Source organism: Oxyura jamaicensis, chromosome 9, assembly GCF_011077185.1.
Source record: "Oxyura jamaicensis isolate SHBP4307 breed ruddy duck chromosome 9, BPBGC_Ojam_1.0, whole genome shotgun sequence".
In the NCBI taxonomy this organism is placed as follows: domain Eukaryota; kingdom Metazoa; phylum Chordata; class Aves; order Anseriformes; family Anatidae; genus Oxyura; species Oxyura jamaicensis.
This window is the reverse complement of record NC_048901.1, coordinates 14,843,867-14,862,782: the sequence shown is the minus strand read 5'-3', so window position 1 is coordinate 14,862,782 and position 18,916 is coordinate 14,843,867. Positions and strand designations below refer to the sequence as shown.

At 45.4% G+C, this 18,916-nt stretch overlaps 1 protein-coding gene across 9 annotated transcripts in view; it reads left to right on the top strand.

The window, feature by feature from the left end:
- TP63 (tumor protein p63) overlaps positions 1-15,925 on the top strand; it is a 226,017-nt gene extending 210,092 nt beyond the window's left edge. For all 9 annotated transcript variants that reach the window (XM_035334735.1, XM_035334727.1, XM_035334728.1 and 6 more), the window contains 6 exons: positions 626-708; positions 1,635-1,771; positions 12,284-12,441; positions 13,269-13,413; positions 14,296-14,389; positions 15,629-15,925. In XM_035334735.1, coding sequence (XP_035190626.1) covers positions 626-708; positions 1,635-1,771; positions 12,284-12,441; positions 13,269-13,413; positions 14,296-14,389; positions 15,629-15,925 — 914 coding nt within the window. The remainder of the gene's footprint in view (positions 1-625; positions 709-1,634; positions 1,772-12,283; positions 12,442-13,268; positions 13,414-14,295; positions 14,390-15,628) is intronic.
- The last annotated feature ends 2,991 nt before the right edge of the window (positions 15,926-18,916 follow it).

The window sequence follows — 18,916 nt, the reverse complement described above, 5'->3', positions numbered from 1 at the left end:
GTCAGATGTGCCCAGCATCTGTGCACATCTGACAGTCTAGGTTTATGGGATCCCTCGCAGTGCTGCCTGTAGTAGTTCACTGTTCCAGCCAGCACTACCAGTGTTGGGGCTGTTTATCTGATAGCCTCAAGGTGCTTGGATGGGCCTGCAACCACTTTTGAACCTTCACTGCTCACTTGGGACTGTGCTGTCATTCCCTGCTCTTTCTAGACAGCGTCTCCTGGTGTGGCATGTCTTCCAGCTGCAGGGATCTATACAGAGGCTCTACATAAACCCTGCTATGTGATTAAGGTGCTTTGGTATCTCTCTGCTCCATGGAATACAACATACTCTTCAGGTGCACAAAGGGTAGAAACTCACTTTGGTTTTCCACTTATGCTCAGTGATGGCACTTGGCTGCTTAGCAAAGAGGCAGACTTTAACAGGATGCACATTGGAGATCTTAATTTCCACAGTGGGTTCTATGTTCTCATTTTGTTTTGCTGTGCTATCGTGGATCACTGATCCACTGACAGCTCATAAGCGCTAGCCATATACTTGATGTCTCTTGTGTATATCCCTTCTTTTTTCTTTCTGTTTTTCTTCTTTTCTTTGTTTAATGGGATGCTTTTTGTGTTTCTTTCAGCTTTTCGACAAGGCACTCATGGCATACAGATGACATCTATCAAAAAAAGACGTTCTCCAGATGATGAGCTCTTATACTTACCGGTTAGTTCTCTCCATCTTTGCTTTTGCTCTGTTTAGTATCTGCCTTAGTGATTTGAGGCAGCTTGGCTGCTCACCTAGACCTTAGAGAACTATGTTTAGCATCTAGAAACTGGTATGTGAAATACTTTCATTTCCCCAGAGATACCTATTTTAAATGTGTGCTCTGTACAAAAAATGTGGAAGGAAATGTAATTGTTTGCTGACCTGAGTCCAACTTGTGCAAGGTATATAAGAATATTCCAAGGGATCTGCCTGTCCTGGTAGGATCATTGTCTTTCAGGTGTGACTGAGTTTTGAGATAGTTTTGAATCTGTGGCTCCTGAGCTTTCTATAGGAATTTATGTGCCGAATTCTGCTTTTTTGCTGACAAAGATGGATGCTACTGTGCCTCTTATATGTGCTGCCATTGTAGTGGAGTGATAGAGGTGAAATACTCTATTAATTGTGGGAACAGAAAGGGCACGTATGATCTCTAACTTTCTGTTGAACTGCTTTGCCTATGGACCATGTTTAGGTGAGTTAAATTGGAAACCTGACGGTGCCCTTAAGGGAGAACCAAACCCACCAGCCAAACTTAATACTCTTTCTGTAAGGCACATAAGGTTTATTGCCGTATGAGGCAGGTAAATACATTTTTGTCTAATGGATTGGACCAAAATAATGCTTTTGGTTAGTGTAGGTTTACATCAAGCTAGATGATAACCCCAAGATGTTCACTAGCCTGAGGTGTCAGATTATCAGCTCTTCAACATTTATCTGCTCTACCTCTAGCACCAGGCTTAGCGGGTTTACTGTTTATGCATTGAGTATAAACAGTATTTGCATCCCGTGCTGGTTGTTTACTTAATCTACAACTCACAAAGATGGCTGTCACTCTAGATGCAGTCCTTTAAGGTTTTTCTCTTACTCTTTTCCCTGTGATCCAGGTGAGGGGACGAGAAACATATGAAATGCTACTAAAGATCAAAGAGTCCCTGGAACTTATGCAGTACCTTCCCCAGCACACGATTGAGACTTACCGGCAGCAGCAGCAACAGCAGCACCAGCACTTGCTCCAGAAGCAGTGAGTATGGGTGTGTTTGCAGTGACCTCTGCAGTGAGGATGACAGGGAAGGGAGAGAGAGGAGAGAGACACAGAAGGCTTCCATGCAGTTGTTTATAGGGATAAGGTGCTTAACCAAGGGCTAAGCACTTGTAGCATACTACACTGGAAAAAAATCCTTTCCAATTGTATGGAACTGCTTGTTAACCCTTCTGCTTAGAGCTGGTAGAAATCAATGCCAGGAATTTGGACAAAGACAAATTTCTGGACCAGAACTTGAGAGATTGTTTGAAATCTAGGTTTTGCAACTTGCCTGTCTGTGCAGTGGGGCAAAGCAGTCCTCCTTACCCAACTGCAGGCCCTGGCTGATTGCAGGTCCATCTCTACCCACTACACGTGCATGACCAAGCTGGGAAGCATAGGGTGGGCTGTGCCATTTTCCCATCTTCTTTGCGAGAACCAGCAATGAACTTGGAAGCCCTTTCCATGTCTCCTCAGGGGAATTCACAAAGCATTTTGTAGAAGCACACAGAGCTGGGACTGAGCACCAGCCTGGCCAAGTGCTCAGACCCTACTGCTGCACTTCTGATTTTGGTGGGCTGGTGTCTGTCTGTCTTTTGGTGGAATGTAAATATTGTAGGTTCCTGAGCTATAACAGTGGAAGCTGAAAATCACAATTGAGGGTAAAACATTTTACAAGTTGCTTTCTAGACAACAAACACTTCAAAAAAGGTTCTTTGTGTGCGCTTTTGAAGTGTTTTTTTTTTTTTTTTTTAAAAAAAAAGGACTTTGTCATTGACTCTCCACATTGTGTGTAAGAAACTTTGCATTCAGGCAGACATAGTCCCTGTCTGAACTTGGCTGGCAGGGCTATGCAGGGATTACTTTACATGGTGTAAGTGGCAGGAGGATGGGGAGAAGAAGGGCCAAAAAAGTGTCTGGTTTCCATTTTCCTCTCTGTTCCTAGTGCTTTACAGTTACAGAGACAGGTTGGGAGAGTGACTTCCCAGACAGACCGTAAGCAGTGTCATTCATGGGCCTTGCTTCACCTGCTGTATCGGGTGACAGCAAGTTGCCGCCCGGGCTGTAGGTAGCCGCCAGCGGTAGTGCTTAGCATCTCATGCGTTCCTGCTGGTAAGCTCGCGCGTCAAGAGGTTGTGGGTATAACTCATTCCTTTGCAGAGGTTAGCACAAGGCCAAGGCACCACATAAGTCCCATTTGAGCCTGTAGGGATTTATTTTGGTGCCTTGGCCTTGTCTCAGGACTTCTGCAATACCACGGCTTTGTGCCAGATCTCTGCATGTGTTCACATTTTGACCTGTGTGCTCTTAGTGTCAGCTGTAGTCTCGTAGAGATGGTAAAGCCTTGTGCTGAAATGGCTGGAGCATCCAGGGGCTCTGGGCAATTCTTGAGATGCTTTTAAAAAGTAATAAAATTTAGTTGTCTGAGCTGTTTGTATATACTATAACTTGTATTTACTAGCTGCTACGCATTGTGGCCTTTGTGCACTCAGCTGCATGTCTTCAAAGCTCCACCTGAACTACAGCCATTTCAGTTGAGAAATGGTTCTGTAAGCAGAAACGGACGGCAGCAGATGACAGCTTTCATTTGGTGGTGACAGTTGCTTTGCCATAATTACTGTTTTCATTCTTCCTGTATCAATAGGATGGGTTCCTGGCAACTGAAGTTGGTATTTGTGTTACCTTTAAGACCAGTGTGCATGAGTCCAGCCATTTAATTTAATGAGACTTCTTTTGGCATGTCTCCTGGCTCCTGTCCAGTTACATACTCATTTTTCTCAGCTGCTGAGTGTGCTGGGATACTGGGAAGAAAGATTAAGAGCTTTTAAGGATGCTGGGAGTGGGGTGAGAAAAATCTTTCATTGTCTGTCTGGGGTACGGTAGTTGTCTCTGCTGACAGCTTCCCATCAGGTAGGGTCCTCCATGCTGAAATGCACATTCAAGCATCAACTTCTTATGTGCACGTGGGTTCTGGTGCTTTTGCCTCAATAATCCAGGGTATATATTTAATTCTGAAGGAATGTGTTGAGGGTGAAGGGAAATTTGGCTGGAGAGACTCAATATATATGATTGCACCTCCCTCCCCCCCCCCAAAAAAAAAAAAAAGTGAAAGTTTGAGATCTTGCTTTAAGAATGTGGAAAGAAAAGTACTTTGTAGGAACTGTCTTGCATAAGAGCAATCGTGTGCAAGCAGGTTTAGGTAACCACATGTTGTGCATTTTTCTTTTTTTGAAGAGTAGAAAAAGAAAGGACGATATCATGCTGAAAGGTAATTTTATTTCCCCCAAACCAGATTTTTTTAAAGTATAATATCTCTCATGCACATCCAGACCAGCATTGTGTCTGACAGGCCAACAAATAAAGCTGTCTTGCAGGTCTTGAATACAAAGGACAAGTCTGGTGACAATCCACATCCCACAAGACGATCAAAAACACTGCAGTGCTCCACATTGCTCCAGACCACATCTTTCTCTGTCTCATCTCCTCTCTGTGTTTGCTTTTTTTATGCATGGTTTTCTCTTATTTATTGTTATGCCAAATACCTTCATGATCATAGGTGGGAAGGTGTTTTGTTGTTTTTTTCCTGCAGTTTCTGTTCTTCCTTTTCCACTGCCAAATCCTGGGGCCCATATTTGAAGAGCAGCACGTTTATTTAGAAGGCTTCCTTTTCAAGGTCTGCCACTGGCAAATACTTGACAGAAAGGTTTTAAACACCAGAAAATTCCTGTTTTCAGAGATACCAGAAGTGACCCTCACTTTTATGGGATGGGAAAGTTTCTTCAACCTTCTACTGTGAAATACACTAACTGTCAATATTCTTAAGGAATAACTACCCAGTCTCCAAGGTTTTATTGGAAAACACTACTTCATATTCAACAAAAAAGGATTTTGCCCTTTTGAGCACTATTTTCAGAACAGCCTGTATTTGAATGTGTAATAACATGATAGAAGGGAGTCTGCAAAGTCTCCCAGTGCCTACCAAGAACAACTATTATATCCCAGTGGGCTCTTACAGCCTACTAAATATTTCTTTCATGTTAGTGGGGCTGCAGCTACCAACCTATTGGCTACCTTTCAACGTAGTGAGCACAGCTTGTTCCCCAAATGAGAGGGGATTAATCTTGCAAGTGAGGTGTGACAAAGCAGAGCTATCCAGTGCCTTGTGTGCTCCAACTGAGACAGGAACTGCAAGGAGTCTGGTGCTTACCACGGCAGGGAGGAGGCCAGCATAGAAGGTATTCATCATACCTCCACCTGGTTGTTCTCTGTCTTAGTGTGGATGCTCTAGTGGATTTTTGCATGGCTTGGTTTGTTTTTGTAGTGCTGTGTTCTGCATGTGTTGTGAACTCGAGGCACTTGGATAGCGTTCTCACTAGAGAATTAGCAAAATGAAAGTAAGCTAGAAAAAAGTGTGGGATTAGGCACATGAAGACATGCTGTGCTCGCTTTGACTCTGAAGGTGCACTACCTTTCTGTCAGCTGGCAGCCCCAGGGACCCTTCAGCTTCAGTGCAAAGAGTCCCTTCGTTTGAAAGAGGGAGTACTGGAGAAATAATCGCTACAGCCTTTTCACAGTAGGCACAATCCTCTGTTCCTAGCACCGGCTTCAGTTACTGAAAAAACAGAAGTTTGAAATGAATCTCATGGAAGCTGCTTGTCTCTTCTTCCTATTTGGCTGAGTGTTTTTTTCCTCTCACATTTCATCAGCCCATTAAGAGCTGCTGGGAACAGTATCAGAGCACTGTTTGCACCCGTGAGTCTGGGACACAGAAATCTGATTTCCATATCAAATAGTTGTTTTCTTCCTTGCCAAGCACTTGCTCATATCTGGGGCTTTCCAGCTTTCTAAATCTGCTTGTTGCATACCCTCACTGTAGGTGCAAAGACATCTGCTTATTCCCTCGGTCAAGTCCATACTGTGATCATGAAGGTTGGAAGGTGGCTGTTTCTCTCTTGGTGTCTGATGAAGGGTCCTGTAAATTCATCTCTTCTTTTCTCTGATTCCTTCTCTACAGTCTCCTTTCGGCCTGCTTCAGGAGTGAACTCATGGACTCAAGGAGAGACTCTCCCAAACAAACCGATGCCATCCTAAAACATTCCAGCCCCCCCAAACCATCAGTATATCCATAAACCGAGCTGGCAGGGTGGCTTTGCCCAGCTCGCAGGACTAGGAGCAGTGGGGCAAATATGCAGCCCGATAGCAAGGGAGTACATAAAGTAATCTCCTGAAGGGACTCAAAGTTTGCCAACAGACACTTCAACAGATCTCTTAGCTGTTGTCGGTGGCATTGGGAGGTCTGGAACCACGATGTTGTCTTCCCTGGTGTAACTTTTTCTTGTTTTTGTAATCTGTTAATACTCTTTCCTGTTAAATTCTGTATTTGTGAAACTCGGCAGGGTTTCTCTGAGCAGGTCTCAATTTTAAAATGCCTCGTCTTGTTTAAATTAAAGTATTCATGGGCTGGGGGGATGGAAGAGGGTGGGGTGTTTAAAGTCTGTGGTATTCACTTGGGCCTGTTTTAATGCCAGTTATGCAGTAATAGTGCAAGTAGCTGAAGTATTTGTACTGCTGGACAGAGGGAGGTAGTAATTATATTGGCACTTCAATATAAAATCATTTTTTTCCTGTAGAAATACCCACTAATTTGGTGTCATGAATTGTTTCCCTTTATTTCTAATGGTAAAAGGTCTGATCTAAAATACATCAAAATTGTAGGGAAGACTGAATGACACTGTCTGACTTTGCACCATGTTGCTTTGGAGCACGCATTAAGCCTATTACATTTTACCCAGTCACTACAGACCTCAGTTCAAAGGACTGCAGTGCCAGCATATGTTGCAGTTGACTCAGCCAAGTGGCCTTAAGCCATGCCCATCTCGTCCATTAATCTTGCAGTCAGTGGCCATTGTTCTTGCTTTTTGTGTCCATAAACAGACAGGCTTAGCAATTCTTGGGCAGGAGACTTTCTCAGCAAGGGCTTGTAAATCCTCGCACTGCTTGTATCAAACTCTGCCTCTGAAAGCTGTTTGTATGGGGCTTGACAAGGTGGATTTGCATCCTTTAGAAGCTTCATCTCTAAGTGTCAACCCCAGATCAACATGAAGGAAGAATGAACAGGCAAGTAACACGCTATGGAATTAAACTGGCATTGCTGATTGTGGCTGGAGGAGCATATACTGGAGATGAGGGAGGAGCTGTGGAGGTGATGCTTGCTGTGGCTTGTCTTCACATGAAAACCAGCCACTAATGCTGGTAGAGAAGTGTACTTTGACTTATGTTCTCAGGCAGCGGCACCTTTCCTGGGGGAACCCGTTGCTGTTCATGGCTGTGGGAGATAGAAATATGAAGAACTTACTGAAAGGTGCTCCCTGCATGCTGGTGTTTGCCCATATCCCCAGTGGTTGGGGAGAAGAGCTCAGATGCAATCAGTACCCCATGAGAATGGCAAGTTGGTGGCTGGAACGATGCTAACAGGGACCTGTATGACTGCAGCTCAACTGATGCTGGATTTATTTGGAGCAGGTGTATACCAAGCACTGACACACTTGTGGTTAGGCACAGCCTGAAGAGAAGGTGCCTTCCAATGCAGAGCAGGCCTCCTGGCCACCCACCAAGGAAAGAATGCCTGATGCAGTGGGAGAAGACTCTTATCTCTGAACATCGCATCATCTGCTTCCAGGCAGCAGAGCTGTGATCTGAGCAGGTGATGACTCGCACTGAAATCTCGAGAGCCGTATTCCATCTCTGGATATCTCCTTCATTGTCTTAACAAGACTTGTTCTAGTATAGGAGTGTAGGGAAGGGCTGATGCAGAAGAGCCCCCAAAGAAATGTGATTAAATATAAATAATGAAGTAAATGGTAGCAGTGACTATTCATAGAGTTGCAGTTCTACCATTGTTCCTCGTGCAAAGTTAGACAAATCAAGTGCCTATTTACTTTGTCTGGAAACTTTAGGAAGAGTTTCAAGATCACAGAAAAGATAATGTGCCTTTTTATTTGGGAGAAGAAAGGCAATACCCCTCCTTTCCATGTGGGAGCTGGGAATCTGAACCTCAAATGCAACCCAAATGTGGGATTATGTTTGGCAATGTCAGTCCGTCCTTCCGGCACAGGTTCATCGCTGGATCTTGGTTTTGTCTGCTTGTGGATGCCAGTATGGAAATACTAGCATGGGGTACGCTAATGTCGATCAGAACTCTACTTCAGGGCCTACCCACTAGAAAGTTTGAGGAGACGAACCATCAGGAGGTCTGAGGCACCCACAGCCCCTCATCAGGAGATCCCAGCTCATTCCAGTTGCCCTGTGGTCTGACCTGTGGGAATTCTTGTGTACTATCGTGGGCAATGCAGCACCTGGGATTTCCAAACAAGCAATTGAATTATTTGGATCCCACTGTCCTCTGGGATGTCTTTCCTATTTGTATTCTTTACTTTTAAGAGGGTATTTATGAAAAGGGTCTTAATGGTGACTGAGTTTCTTTTCCAGCTACTAGGTGATTATCTCAAAGTGTAGCTTTTTCCATTAAATAACCTGGAGCTGCAAGGCTAGAGTTAGAGTTGCCTTTTAGTCTGTCCTCTGCAGCTGGGGGAAAAATGCCACCAACCCTCAACTGTCCTTTGATTCTTCATCATCTCTGGTGCTTCAAAAAAGTAAGCCTTTTTCCTTTCAAGGAATAACTTGAGTGGATTAAGTCGTCCTTAGCAGTCAGCCAGGCTGTATCAGTCTTTGTCAACTAGTTGATTTATGTCTGCTCCCTGTATCATAGCTTTATTCCCTGAAGGGTAAGCTTCATTCACTGTTTACCTTGGGAAATTCCCATACATGAAATGTAAAGGGAATTGTTCCTACCATTTTCCCTGTGCTGTAGCTGCTGCCTGCCTGGTGATCGTAAGAGCTCCGTTCCATGCTCCCAGCTGGCTACCAAGCACACAGATCACTTGTGCAATTGAAAAGGTGCACTATTGGTAGCTATAGAACTGCAGCTCTTTGAGATGTGGAGAACAAGGGCATCTCTCTGCTTCTTAGTGTTGCTTTTTAGTGTCCTGTTTCATGAGCTCTAAGTGATGAGTGCAGCTGAGCATCGTCTGTATCTCTTGTGTGCCATTACTAGAGTACATCTGTCACATCCCAGGGTTATGCAATGCAGTAGGCAACCTTACTTGAAAAAGGATTGCCACTGGGCATGTAGACCATGTATGAACTTGTCATGTAATCCTTGGTGCACTTGCTCTGGCCACTGTAAGGAAAAGCATGCCCAGAACTGAGCAGCTTCAATTCTTCCCAGGTCTCTGCATTGCAACTAGCTCTTCAGTTTTCAGGGATAGCAAGCCATAGGCACAGGGGCTTGGGTGAGATCTTGAACTCTCCAACCCTGAGCTGCTCTACTCCTGCACTTACTGAACCTTTGTCATTTGCATAAAGACTGCTTACATTATGGTGTGCTCATCTAATGTGAATGAGGACTCAAGGACTTGTCTACTGAATCAGGTAATTGGTCTATCCAAGCAGTTTTCTACCTCTGGTGCAGGGCTGGTATCCAGTGAGCTGGGAAAGCACAGATTTATATAAGGTAACCCACGAACTGAACTGTGCTTCATATGTGGGAGAGAGTAAGTTCCTTCCTGACCTCTTGAGATGATCAGTATATGCCTTGAAGCGTGAGAGTTGATTGCCCTCATATGAGCTTGCATAACTACAAATGTTATTGGCTAAATAATTACATAGCCTCTTGAAGAGAGAAAAATCAGTTGCAGATTGTGACTCAGTGCCTTTTGTATCAGACTGTTCCAAGAAGCATAATAGTCTCTTAATTGAAGTCCTTATACCTTGATATTAAAATGTTTCGCTGGCATTGATATCAAAGAAATGTTAATGCTCCTACTTCTAATCTTGAGATATAGTAAGTATAACTTTAATGAAAATCACTGCATGACATTTTTATGATACCTGTTTTAAAAAAAAGAGGAAAAAAAAACAATATATTCTAAATGAATCCTTAAAACACCATGTAGTCTGTGTGTTAAATACCAAAAACATTTTCTTGTGTTTCTGAGGCTGTTGCTATATTGATGTGTGACAATTTTGAATAAAATTTTGCATCTTGGTTTATCTTGGGACTTTTCTTTGGCTAAATGGCTTTCTCTAGACCTTTCACGTCTGCTTATGTAACTGAATAGTTTGGTATAAAAGATTATGGGTATAAAGAAAAATGCTTTTGTTTCTTTCCTGTTTCATTGACTTGAGTTTAATTGTCTTAATAGAGCTAATCTTGATTCTTATGAGTACGAAAGAGATGAGAATGGAGTCCTTAAGCTGTAAGTGAAAGTATGTATTTTTTTCATATAGAATATAGGGTGCTTTTGGCTCTTGTTCACCTTTTTTCCTGCAGTGTTCTGCAGGAGCGCAACTAGTTTTGTTGAGATCACTCTTGGTGGCATTGATAGCAAAGTTAGGCCCACTACTGACCCCCTTGCAGAACCTTGTTTTGTACCAACACATATCCAAAAAAAGTGTTTAGAGCCATGAGCTCTCTAAAATAAAACCTGCCCTGAGCTTAAATAGTGAAAATAAATCTCCTTTGGGAAGTCTTGGTTAGTTTCATTTGGAATTTCACTGTGGAGGCTGTTGTACACAGTGACCTCCTCACTTGCATGGTATGCAGATTTTGCCCTAAAGGGACTCTTCAGGTGTGTATGAATTTCAGCTGAAGCTCAGTTAATATGGGTTCCTGAACTTGCAAAGCAGAAATATTAATTCTAGTCTGAAATCTAGAGGTCTCTTAAGTTAAGGGTAGTGTCCATCTGACTCGAATCTTACGGCTGGCCTCAACTTTTGTAATTGCTGAAGTGAAACCTCCTGAATAATTCCCTTCGCTCTGAAAAGCTGGGCCTGAACTTCGTGGCTCGGTTTCACTTCCCCATGGCAGTTGCTGCCATCATTAATATTAATTTGTGAAGCTGCTTCTGCTTTCCACTTCCTTGAGTCTATGAAGTTTGCTGGATCTTGTCCTGCATCTTCACTGCCAAAGGACAGTTCACACCCTTCTGCACCTCCTGTAATTGTGTAATTAAGTAACATTTCTTCAGGGCCTTAGATATTCAAGCCTGTTAGCATAGATGTTTCTCCACCCAACATTGCAAGTTTCAAAAAGTGCAGGAAGCTGGAGACGATGTAATTGTATGGAACTTGACCTTGAGTGCTGAAGGTTTTAATAAATTACCCGAGAATAAGCCTTTTCTTTCCTTTACACTTTGCTTATTTTAATAACTATTCCCTTTGCATAGAAGGAGAGCCAGTTCCCAGGAATTGGCGTAGCCAGTTAGACCCAGACGAACGAGTTTCTCAATGGGGAATCAGATGGGAATGTGCCCTTTCTCACTCACCACGGGGTCACTGGTATGGCCAGATGAGCGCTGGGCTCCTTGCAAGCCCAGCAAGTAGGCTTGTGTTGAGGGTATGTCGTGTCTGGGAAGCGTGCCCGCTTCCGGAGTGTCTTTGCCCAGTCTTGTGAGCTCCCTTGGTGTGCAGAGAGAAAACCCACTCTCTTGTGGCCCAGCAGCACCCTGCCAAGCGTGCTCTTGAGCCTGCTCTAATGGTCATGTTCTGCATATTCCAACTAAGACCCCACTCCAAATGGGATGCCGCAGCCGTAACTTGAGCTTGGAGCTGGGCTGCTGTTCAGAAGCAGCCTGGTTTTCATGCTCCGGATCGCTTACGAGGTGGGATTGCAGCTGGGACCATCGGAGCTGGGGAGGGACGAGCTTGCCAGCAAGTCTCTGGCCCAGTTCAGGGATATGTGGGATGGAGCTGGGGGCTGTCTGGACTTGAGGGAGGTCAGCAGTGTCATCGGACGGTTGCAGGAATCTGATACTCTTTGCAAACAGCCTGTGGGGTCTGGATATGAGGTTTTTTAATGTCAACAAAAGTTGTCTGTTCCCTAAGGTGTGTAGAGTCTGTCATATGCAAAGACCCTCTGGTTTTATATAGACATAGCCTGCCTGAATGAATAACTATGAATTTTGGAGAAACCAATGTGATAAATGTGTCCTGATCTGAAAACTGCTGTTACATCAGATTTAGGGGTAGTTAGGATGGTTTGAGATAGCTTTCTCAGTTCTTATTCTTAGGAAAAAGCATTTGACCACACAGAGAGCTTACTTGAAAAATATTTTTCCAAGCTCTGGCAGCTGTGTGGTGGCTTTGAGTATGTTCTCTTCAACTGAAAAAGTAATGTAGAAAACTTACTTTAAATAAAAAATTTGAGCCAAAAGCAAAGCTGCCCTTTTTCTTCAGTATTGCACCATGCTTTTTTCTTTAAATTCCTAGAATATGTGGGGAAGTGCTTAGTTCATGCTGACTCTCTCTGCTGATCTTTAGCTGCAGCATTCCCACAGTGTCAGTGATTTTGCCAGCAGGACCTCACCCTGCTTCAAATAAAATGTATCCCATTGCATGTGTGCTCTTAATCAAATGCTGTGATTCCTGTTGTAACATCTCCTTGCTTTGCAGGACCTCCATGCAGTCACAGTCATCCTATGGCTCCAACTCGCCTCCACTCAGCAAAATGAACAGCATGAACAAGCTGCCCTCGGTCAGCCAGCTCATTAACCCCCAGCAGCGCAATGCCCTGACCCCAACCACCATCCCTGACGGCATGGGAACCAACAGTAAGAAAGCCTTGCTCCTCCTCCTGTTCCATGTGCACTCCTTGCTGGTCTGGGGACTTGACACTTCCCAGGTGCTGTTGTGCCACGGGGGAAGCCATCTGCCTTCTCCAGGTTTCAGCATCCTTCTCTGAGCCTCACAAGGCTGAACAGAGCTCCTTCATGCTGCAAATCTGGCTGGCTGCACTGTTGTCTGTCTTTAAAGACCTTCCCAGCATAGGAGATGGAAACATTGGCAAACTTCTTCATTTCAATTAAGACGCTTCTTAGTTTCAAAGGAAATGTCTGCAGCTCCCAGCTCTGTAACCTGTTTCCTCCTGGCTGCTGAAGAGTGCCCAGCAGCCCTGTAAATCCAGGATGACAGACATGGTTCTGGGGGCTAAGAAGTGCTGCTTTTTTGTCTTTAATTTCAAAAGCTCTGGGCTCTCGCCCACACCTTTTGCTGCTCCCCTTTGGGTGCTCAGTGTCTCTGAAAACAAAGCTGTTTGGCTTCTGTATTGCGTTACTCTGCTGGCTCAGTCCTGCTCCTTTCCTGCAGCAGGGAAAGATGAGATTGCCCACAGCTTGCTTAGGTTTCTACGGAGCCTGTTAGCAAGGGAAGGTGATGCAGAGGCAGTGCTGCCAGCAGCGGCTTTGGCAAGGGGAGAGCTCCTGCAGGACTGTCTGTCATCTGGTCCTTGTGCACTCATTGGGGCCCTGCCTTAAATTCCTTGTGAGCTTTCTCTGTGTGAGGGTTTAAGGCTGCTTGGGTTGTGGGCTGCTCTGTGCTGGGGGCAAGGTGAGGTGCAGGGATGCCTCGGTAACAATGTGCTCCTCCTTCTCTCCTCCAGTTCCCATGATGGGCACCCACATGGCCATGACCGGCGACATGAATGGCCTCAGCCCCACGCAGGCGCTGCCTCCTCCCCTCTCCATGCCTTCAACGTCCCACTGCACTCCCCCTCCTCCATACCCCACAGACTGCAGCATTGTCAGGTGAGCAGGAGCAGGCTGCCCAGCATGTTTCCTACCCACGGGGAGCAGAGGCCTTGTACCAGGAGCCTGAGTGGCCCCTGCCAGGTCCCTCACCTCGTTTTCCTGGAGTTCTGGATCCAGTGGGCTTTGGCAGGCCTGAGGCTGGGCCACCCTCTGCGCCCTGAGCCTCAAACCCCCACCTCTGAGCAGCTGAGAGAAACAGGGACAGTAGGACTGCAAGAAAACCAAGGGATACAGCATCTGCTGGACTGGTGGAGCGGAGGGCACCCTGCAGTAAGCCAGGGAGTTTTGCAGATTTTTTTTGACACGTGTATTTTTTTCTTCTGTGGCCATGCAGCAAGATGTGGCTGGGGTCAGAAGTACAACCAGCCTCCCTAGAGATGCAGCTCGTCTGCCCTCCATGAAGTCAAACAGGTTGAAAAATGCTCCCCATGATCCTTTATGCTTAGAGAGGAACGTGATGATTTGAAGTGCTGTGGGTGCACGATGTGTCTGAGCCCCAGACCAACTGCCTTGGTGAAGCCCTCCATCTATGTGGCTTGCTGCCATGGGCTCAGCTGCATTCTGGGTCAACCTGGCAGGAGGGTCCTTGGGAGCCTTCCTGCCCTGACATCTGGGATGCAGCACCAGCTTTCGGCTAAGGCAAAGTGCTGCCATGAGGGCTGTCTACTAGGAGCCAAGATTGAAGGACTCCCTCATTTGTTTGGTGTGGCAGCGATGTGGCTTTCTGGCCTGGGATGTCTTGGAGAAGGTCAAGCCAAGGGTAAAAGCTTCATTTCCTGTTGCTGCAGGTTGGCTTAGTGTTTGGTTTTTCTGTGGTTTGGGCTGTTGCAGCCAGGGTGATCCTTTTTTCTCTCTCCTTCCTTCCTTCCTCCTCTGCAGCTTCTTAGCGAGGTTGGGCTGCTCATCCTGTGTGGATTATTTCACGACCCAGGGGCTGACCACCATCTATCAGATTGAGCATTACTCCATGGATGTAAGTAACTCCTCACCATTTCCTTTGTTTGCAATCTTGGCCCTGCTGTAGAAACAGGTCAAATCCAGGCTCAGTATTTTTTATGTGACTAGTTTGATTTAAGGCTGTTGCACACGACAGAAAACGTACTGGGAGGTATAGAGGCTGGACTCAGTGCCAGTTGGTGGTTGTAACTACCTTGCCTGGCACAGAGAGAGTGCATCTCCTCTCCCCACTGCTGTCCTTTTTAGTCCCCAAAGTGGCCCCAGCCCACACGCCTGTCAAATCTGCAAGGCTTGGTTTCAGTTTACACTCCTCTGAAACACCTCACTCGCCTGCAGACAAGTAGGCTGTCCAGAAGTGGTCTGCATTTTTCCCCTCCCTCCTTCTGTGTTCTGGCCTTACCTTAACAATCTTCCCTTGCCACTGATGTCTTGGCATAGCTGTCTTTTCTCTTGCATGGCTCTTGCTGCAGGGTTGCTTCCTCCTATTCTGTGCCGCTGCTCTCCAGAGAGATGGCCCTCCCTTTTCTGCCCCAAGACTTTGCAAGGCTGTGATGCTTCCTAGGCTGGGCTGCCTTCCTTCTGCTGATGCTCTAATTAGAAAAGCTGATCCAAATTAACCAAAGCTGGTTGCTAACTTGTTTTCAAAAGCAAATGTCACACTTCCCAGAGTTAGGTAAGGCTGCCCTCAAGTACAATACCCGCAAAGGTGATGGGGCCTCGAAATCCAAATGTTTTAAGCTTAGGTTTCTGTCTTAAAGTTTATTTGTTCAAGTCATTTAGGCAGTTCTATAGAGTCAGGCCCAGAGCTTTGAATATTGGAGCCCAAACTTTAATTCTAAAATCCTTTTGCAGACTTTGAAATTAACAGTAAACTTTTCAAAGCTGAACTTTCTGCAGTCCAGCATCCCCCACCACAGACAACCAGCAGAACTCTCCACAGGAGTTTTGGAGGCCTTGCAGTCCAGTTAAACTTCTAGCTTTAGGTCATCGTATCTTATGCATGAATGTGTCACTTCCAAAGGGACCTTGTGTCATCAGTCCTTGCTGCCTCTCAGCTACACATACTTGTTCAGGAGTGGTGAGCCAGTGAACCACCACCTTCACAATCAGTGGCTTGTCTTTTGTAGCACATCACAGCCACCATGGGTTAATAATTAGGCATTTGCAGGGTGGCCCAGAGGCTGCTTCTACCGGAGCCCAGACGCCCTGGATTGCCCAGGGATTGCCCTGTTAAGTCCTGCTCCTTGCCTTGCAGGATCTGGTGAGCCTCAAGATCCCGGAGCAGTTCCGCCACGCCATCTGGAAGGGCATCCTGGACCACCGGCAGCTCCATGACTTCTCCTCCCCTCCCCACCTCCTGCGTACTCCCAGCGGCGCCTCCACTGTCAGCGTGGGCTCCAGTGAGACCCGGGGGGAGCGGGTCATCGACGCGGTCCGCTTCACGCTCCGGCAGACCATTTCCTTCCCACCCCGCGACGAGTGGAACGACTTCAACTTCGACATGGATGCCCGGCGCAACAAACAGCAACGCATCAAGGAGGAAGGGGAGTGAGCTCCGCAGACCCCGCTCCGCCCCGCCTCAGCCACAAACTGCTCAGCCCTTCATTTGTCTTCCCTTCTGCTTGGTACTGCACCCCCGGACGAAGGGCGGAGGGAGCCTCCTTGCTCGCTCACGCTAGTTATGCCCTTGATGCTGTCTAGGCCATGCTCCGGGACCGCAACTTCCACCCCAGCTCTTGCAAGAGGAGGAGCTGAGCGAAGGGAGAAGGCGGGTGGCGTTTTCTTGAAAGCCGTTGGCCTTCTTGAGAAGGCGTTGTCCTTGTTTCATGTTTTCCTTTGGGGAGAGGGCTTCTTTTCTTGACTTTTTGAATCCTCACACGCCTTGTGGGTGTCCTGACCTGCAAACTCTCTCTCATCCAGCAATCCCACTTTGAAAAGCAGGAAGGTTTAAACATTTTTTTTTTTTCAAAAACACAAAACAGTAAAAATCAATAACCAAAGCCACTAAACCACAAACTGACAGTTCATCTGAAAATCAAATGGGAATTGGTCTGCTGAATGTTGCACTTAAACAGCCTCTTCCCACAGAGCTGAGCACTCTGTCCATGTGTACTATTCTCCAGCGGAGACAGCACATGCACTTTGCTGGACAGGCCAGAGCTTATGGCCACCTGCAACCCTCTTTTTCCTTTTCCTTTGCATTCTATAGGGGAAAAACAAACCTGGTATCTCTTCTCATTTTGAATGTGCGCTCTACTTGTATATCCTGGTTTGCTTCAGTCAGGATATAAACACAGATACAGCCGTCAGTAATTCTGACTTTTGTCCCCCACCCAACATTAGCCACTCTGTATACTACTGAAACTTAAACTAGAGAATTAGGCTTTGCCACGTATGCTGCCTGGTTAGTTTAGCACAAGGATTTGCCTGCCTGTCCTATGACCAGAGGACCAACTGGGAGCTGCACACTGATTTGTAGAGCTTCAGCTACCCAGAACCCAGGCAATTCTTTATTTAGAGTGTTAGATTGGTTTTCTGCCAATTAAAGTAGAGCCATCTTTAGACATGCCTGTAGTAGCCTGGAATCTGTTGTTTTGTTGCTGGGGAGTATAGACTAAGTAATGAGCAACTAGAAGTGCCGAGTAAAAATTATAATACGTATTTTCCAGCAGCCTCGGAACAAGTACCAGTTCCGTGGTAGTATGAGTGTTGCTACTGCAGAAGTCCTGTTTACATGAAAAAAATATTTTTCTGTTTTTTTTTTTTTTTTTTTTTTTGTCATTGGTTGAACAGCAGCTGTGCTCTGAGGCATTTCCTCTGACTGCCAGTGATACTGTGGACAAGTAACTGAACATTTTCACATTTATATTGGCCAAGGTAGTGAGACTGACGTATGGAAAACTAAAACAAAGGGGCTTGGCTCAGGACAGCTGCTTTGAGGTTGGGTTTTGCTGGTAACAGTAAGCCTGACTTTGTTTTTTACTGGAGAAAGATGAAAGAAGCAAATTTTAAAGGACTTGTCATCCTACCTTGCTACAGCCAAATAATCTTGTTTCAATGCAGTGGCTGTTTTCTGGGCCCTGCTGTGTGTCTCTTATTTCACGTAATTAACGTTGTTAGCATCTTCCTCCATCTGTCCGTTGTGCCAGGTTGCATTCAAAGACTGCCTTTTGGTAACTGCGCAAGCCTATTTTGGATAGCTCTGAGCGGTAATGTAAGATGGTTACCTTGTAAAGTGTGTATATATATTTTTTTTGTATGTGTATTTTTTTGTTTCCTACAGCATAACATGCCAATTTTTATTTCTTCTTGGGCTACTGGGTCTGACAGAACCACAATAAAATGTTTTTTGTTTTTCTGTTTTTTTTAATTATTATTTTTATGCAGAATGCTTACAGTATACCTTGTAACAAACGGCGTCGTCACTGGACAAATATACTTGTATTTTTTCATACTGAGATTCCTGTGTTACTTTGCAGTTGAGGGGAGGGGGCAGGTACCAAAAGCCTGTTTTATCATTTTGTTTTGTAACACTTCAAAGAGCAGCGTCCTAGATTTCAAAGTATTTAACATGCTCAGTGTGAAAACTTACTATGTCTCTTTTTTTATTCTAGTATGCTACAAAAGAAGCGAGTCAGCCTGCTCTTGACTCGATGCAAGAATTCATTCAGCAGGGCAGTGTTAGTGTGGGGAATGTGTTAGTGCGGGTACCCTGCAAGCTCCTGGAGGTGAGCTGGGTTATGCCCTTCTCACCTCCGTGGTTTTGCATCTCCATTGTGTAATCCTTCTGAGCTGCTTCAGTACTGTACAAATATTGATGCCTTCATTACCTTCGTTCTAGGAACTAGGAAGCTTCTGACTACAAAGGTTAATGCAGTTAATGCTGTGCCCAGAGTCTGGGCACAAAACATTACTATCTGCTTTTCAACTCAGCAGTAAGATGGAGCTTTTCTACTACATCACTAGTGACTAAAATATATGCTGTGAAAACCTTCTTTCCACTGTATACCACTACAGAGTGCACTTATGTGTAACTGGGATCTTCACGTGAGTTTGAACAGCTGTAGCTTTTACCCTCCCCTGTAGAGCTGTGATTATTTTTGTTGTTTTGTTTTGATACATCAAAGCCCATGAGTTAATTGAGCTGAGGATCTACCAATGCTTGTAGCAATGACAGTGTTGCCTGCACCAGGACTTGTGTGTGTTTTGGAACACCTTGTTGTTGAAGTTGATGAAAATAAAAGCCGGACTGAAAATGATGCTGAATTCCCGAACAGCTTCCTTTCTTGCCTGTGCGCCGCCTTGGGAACGAACAGGAGCCTTTGCTGCTGCTTATTCCTCTGAGCAGCAGGGCCTAGCATCACCTCTGCATATGTGTGTGTTTGTCCAATCCCCTTAGATGCTCACCAGTCACTTCTTTTGCAGCTCTACCTTGACCCAACACGGGCTGAGTGGTTTGGCTTCTCTGACCTGCAGCTGATCCAGTGGCTGTTAAATTTCATGCAGTCCCACACTGGGTCCATGAAGTTGCACACTTGGTCTG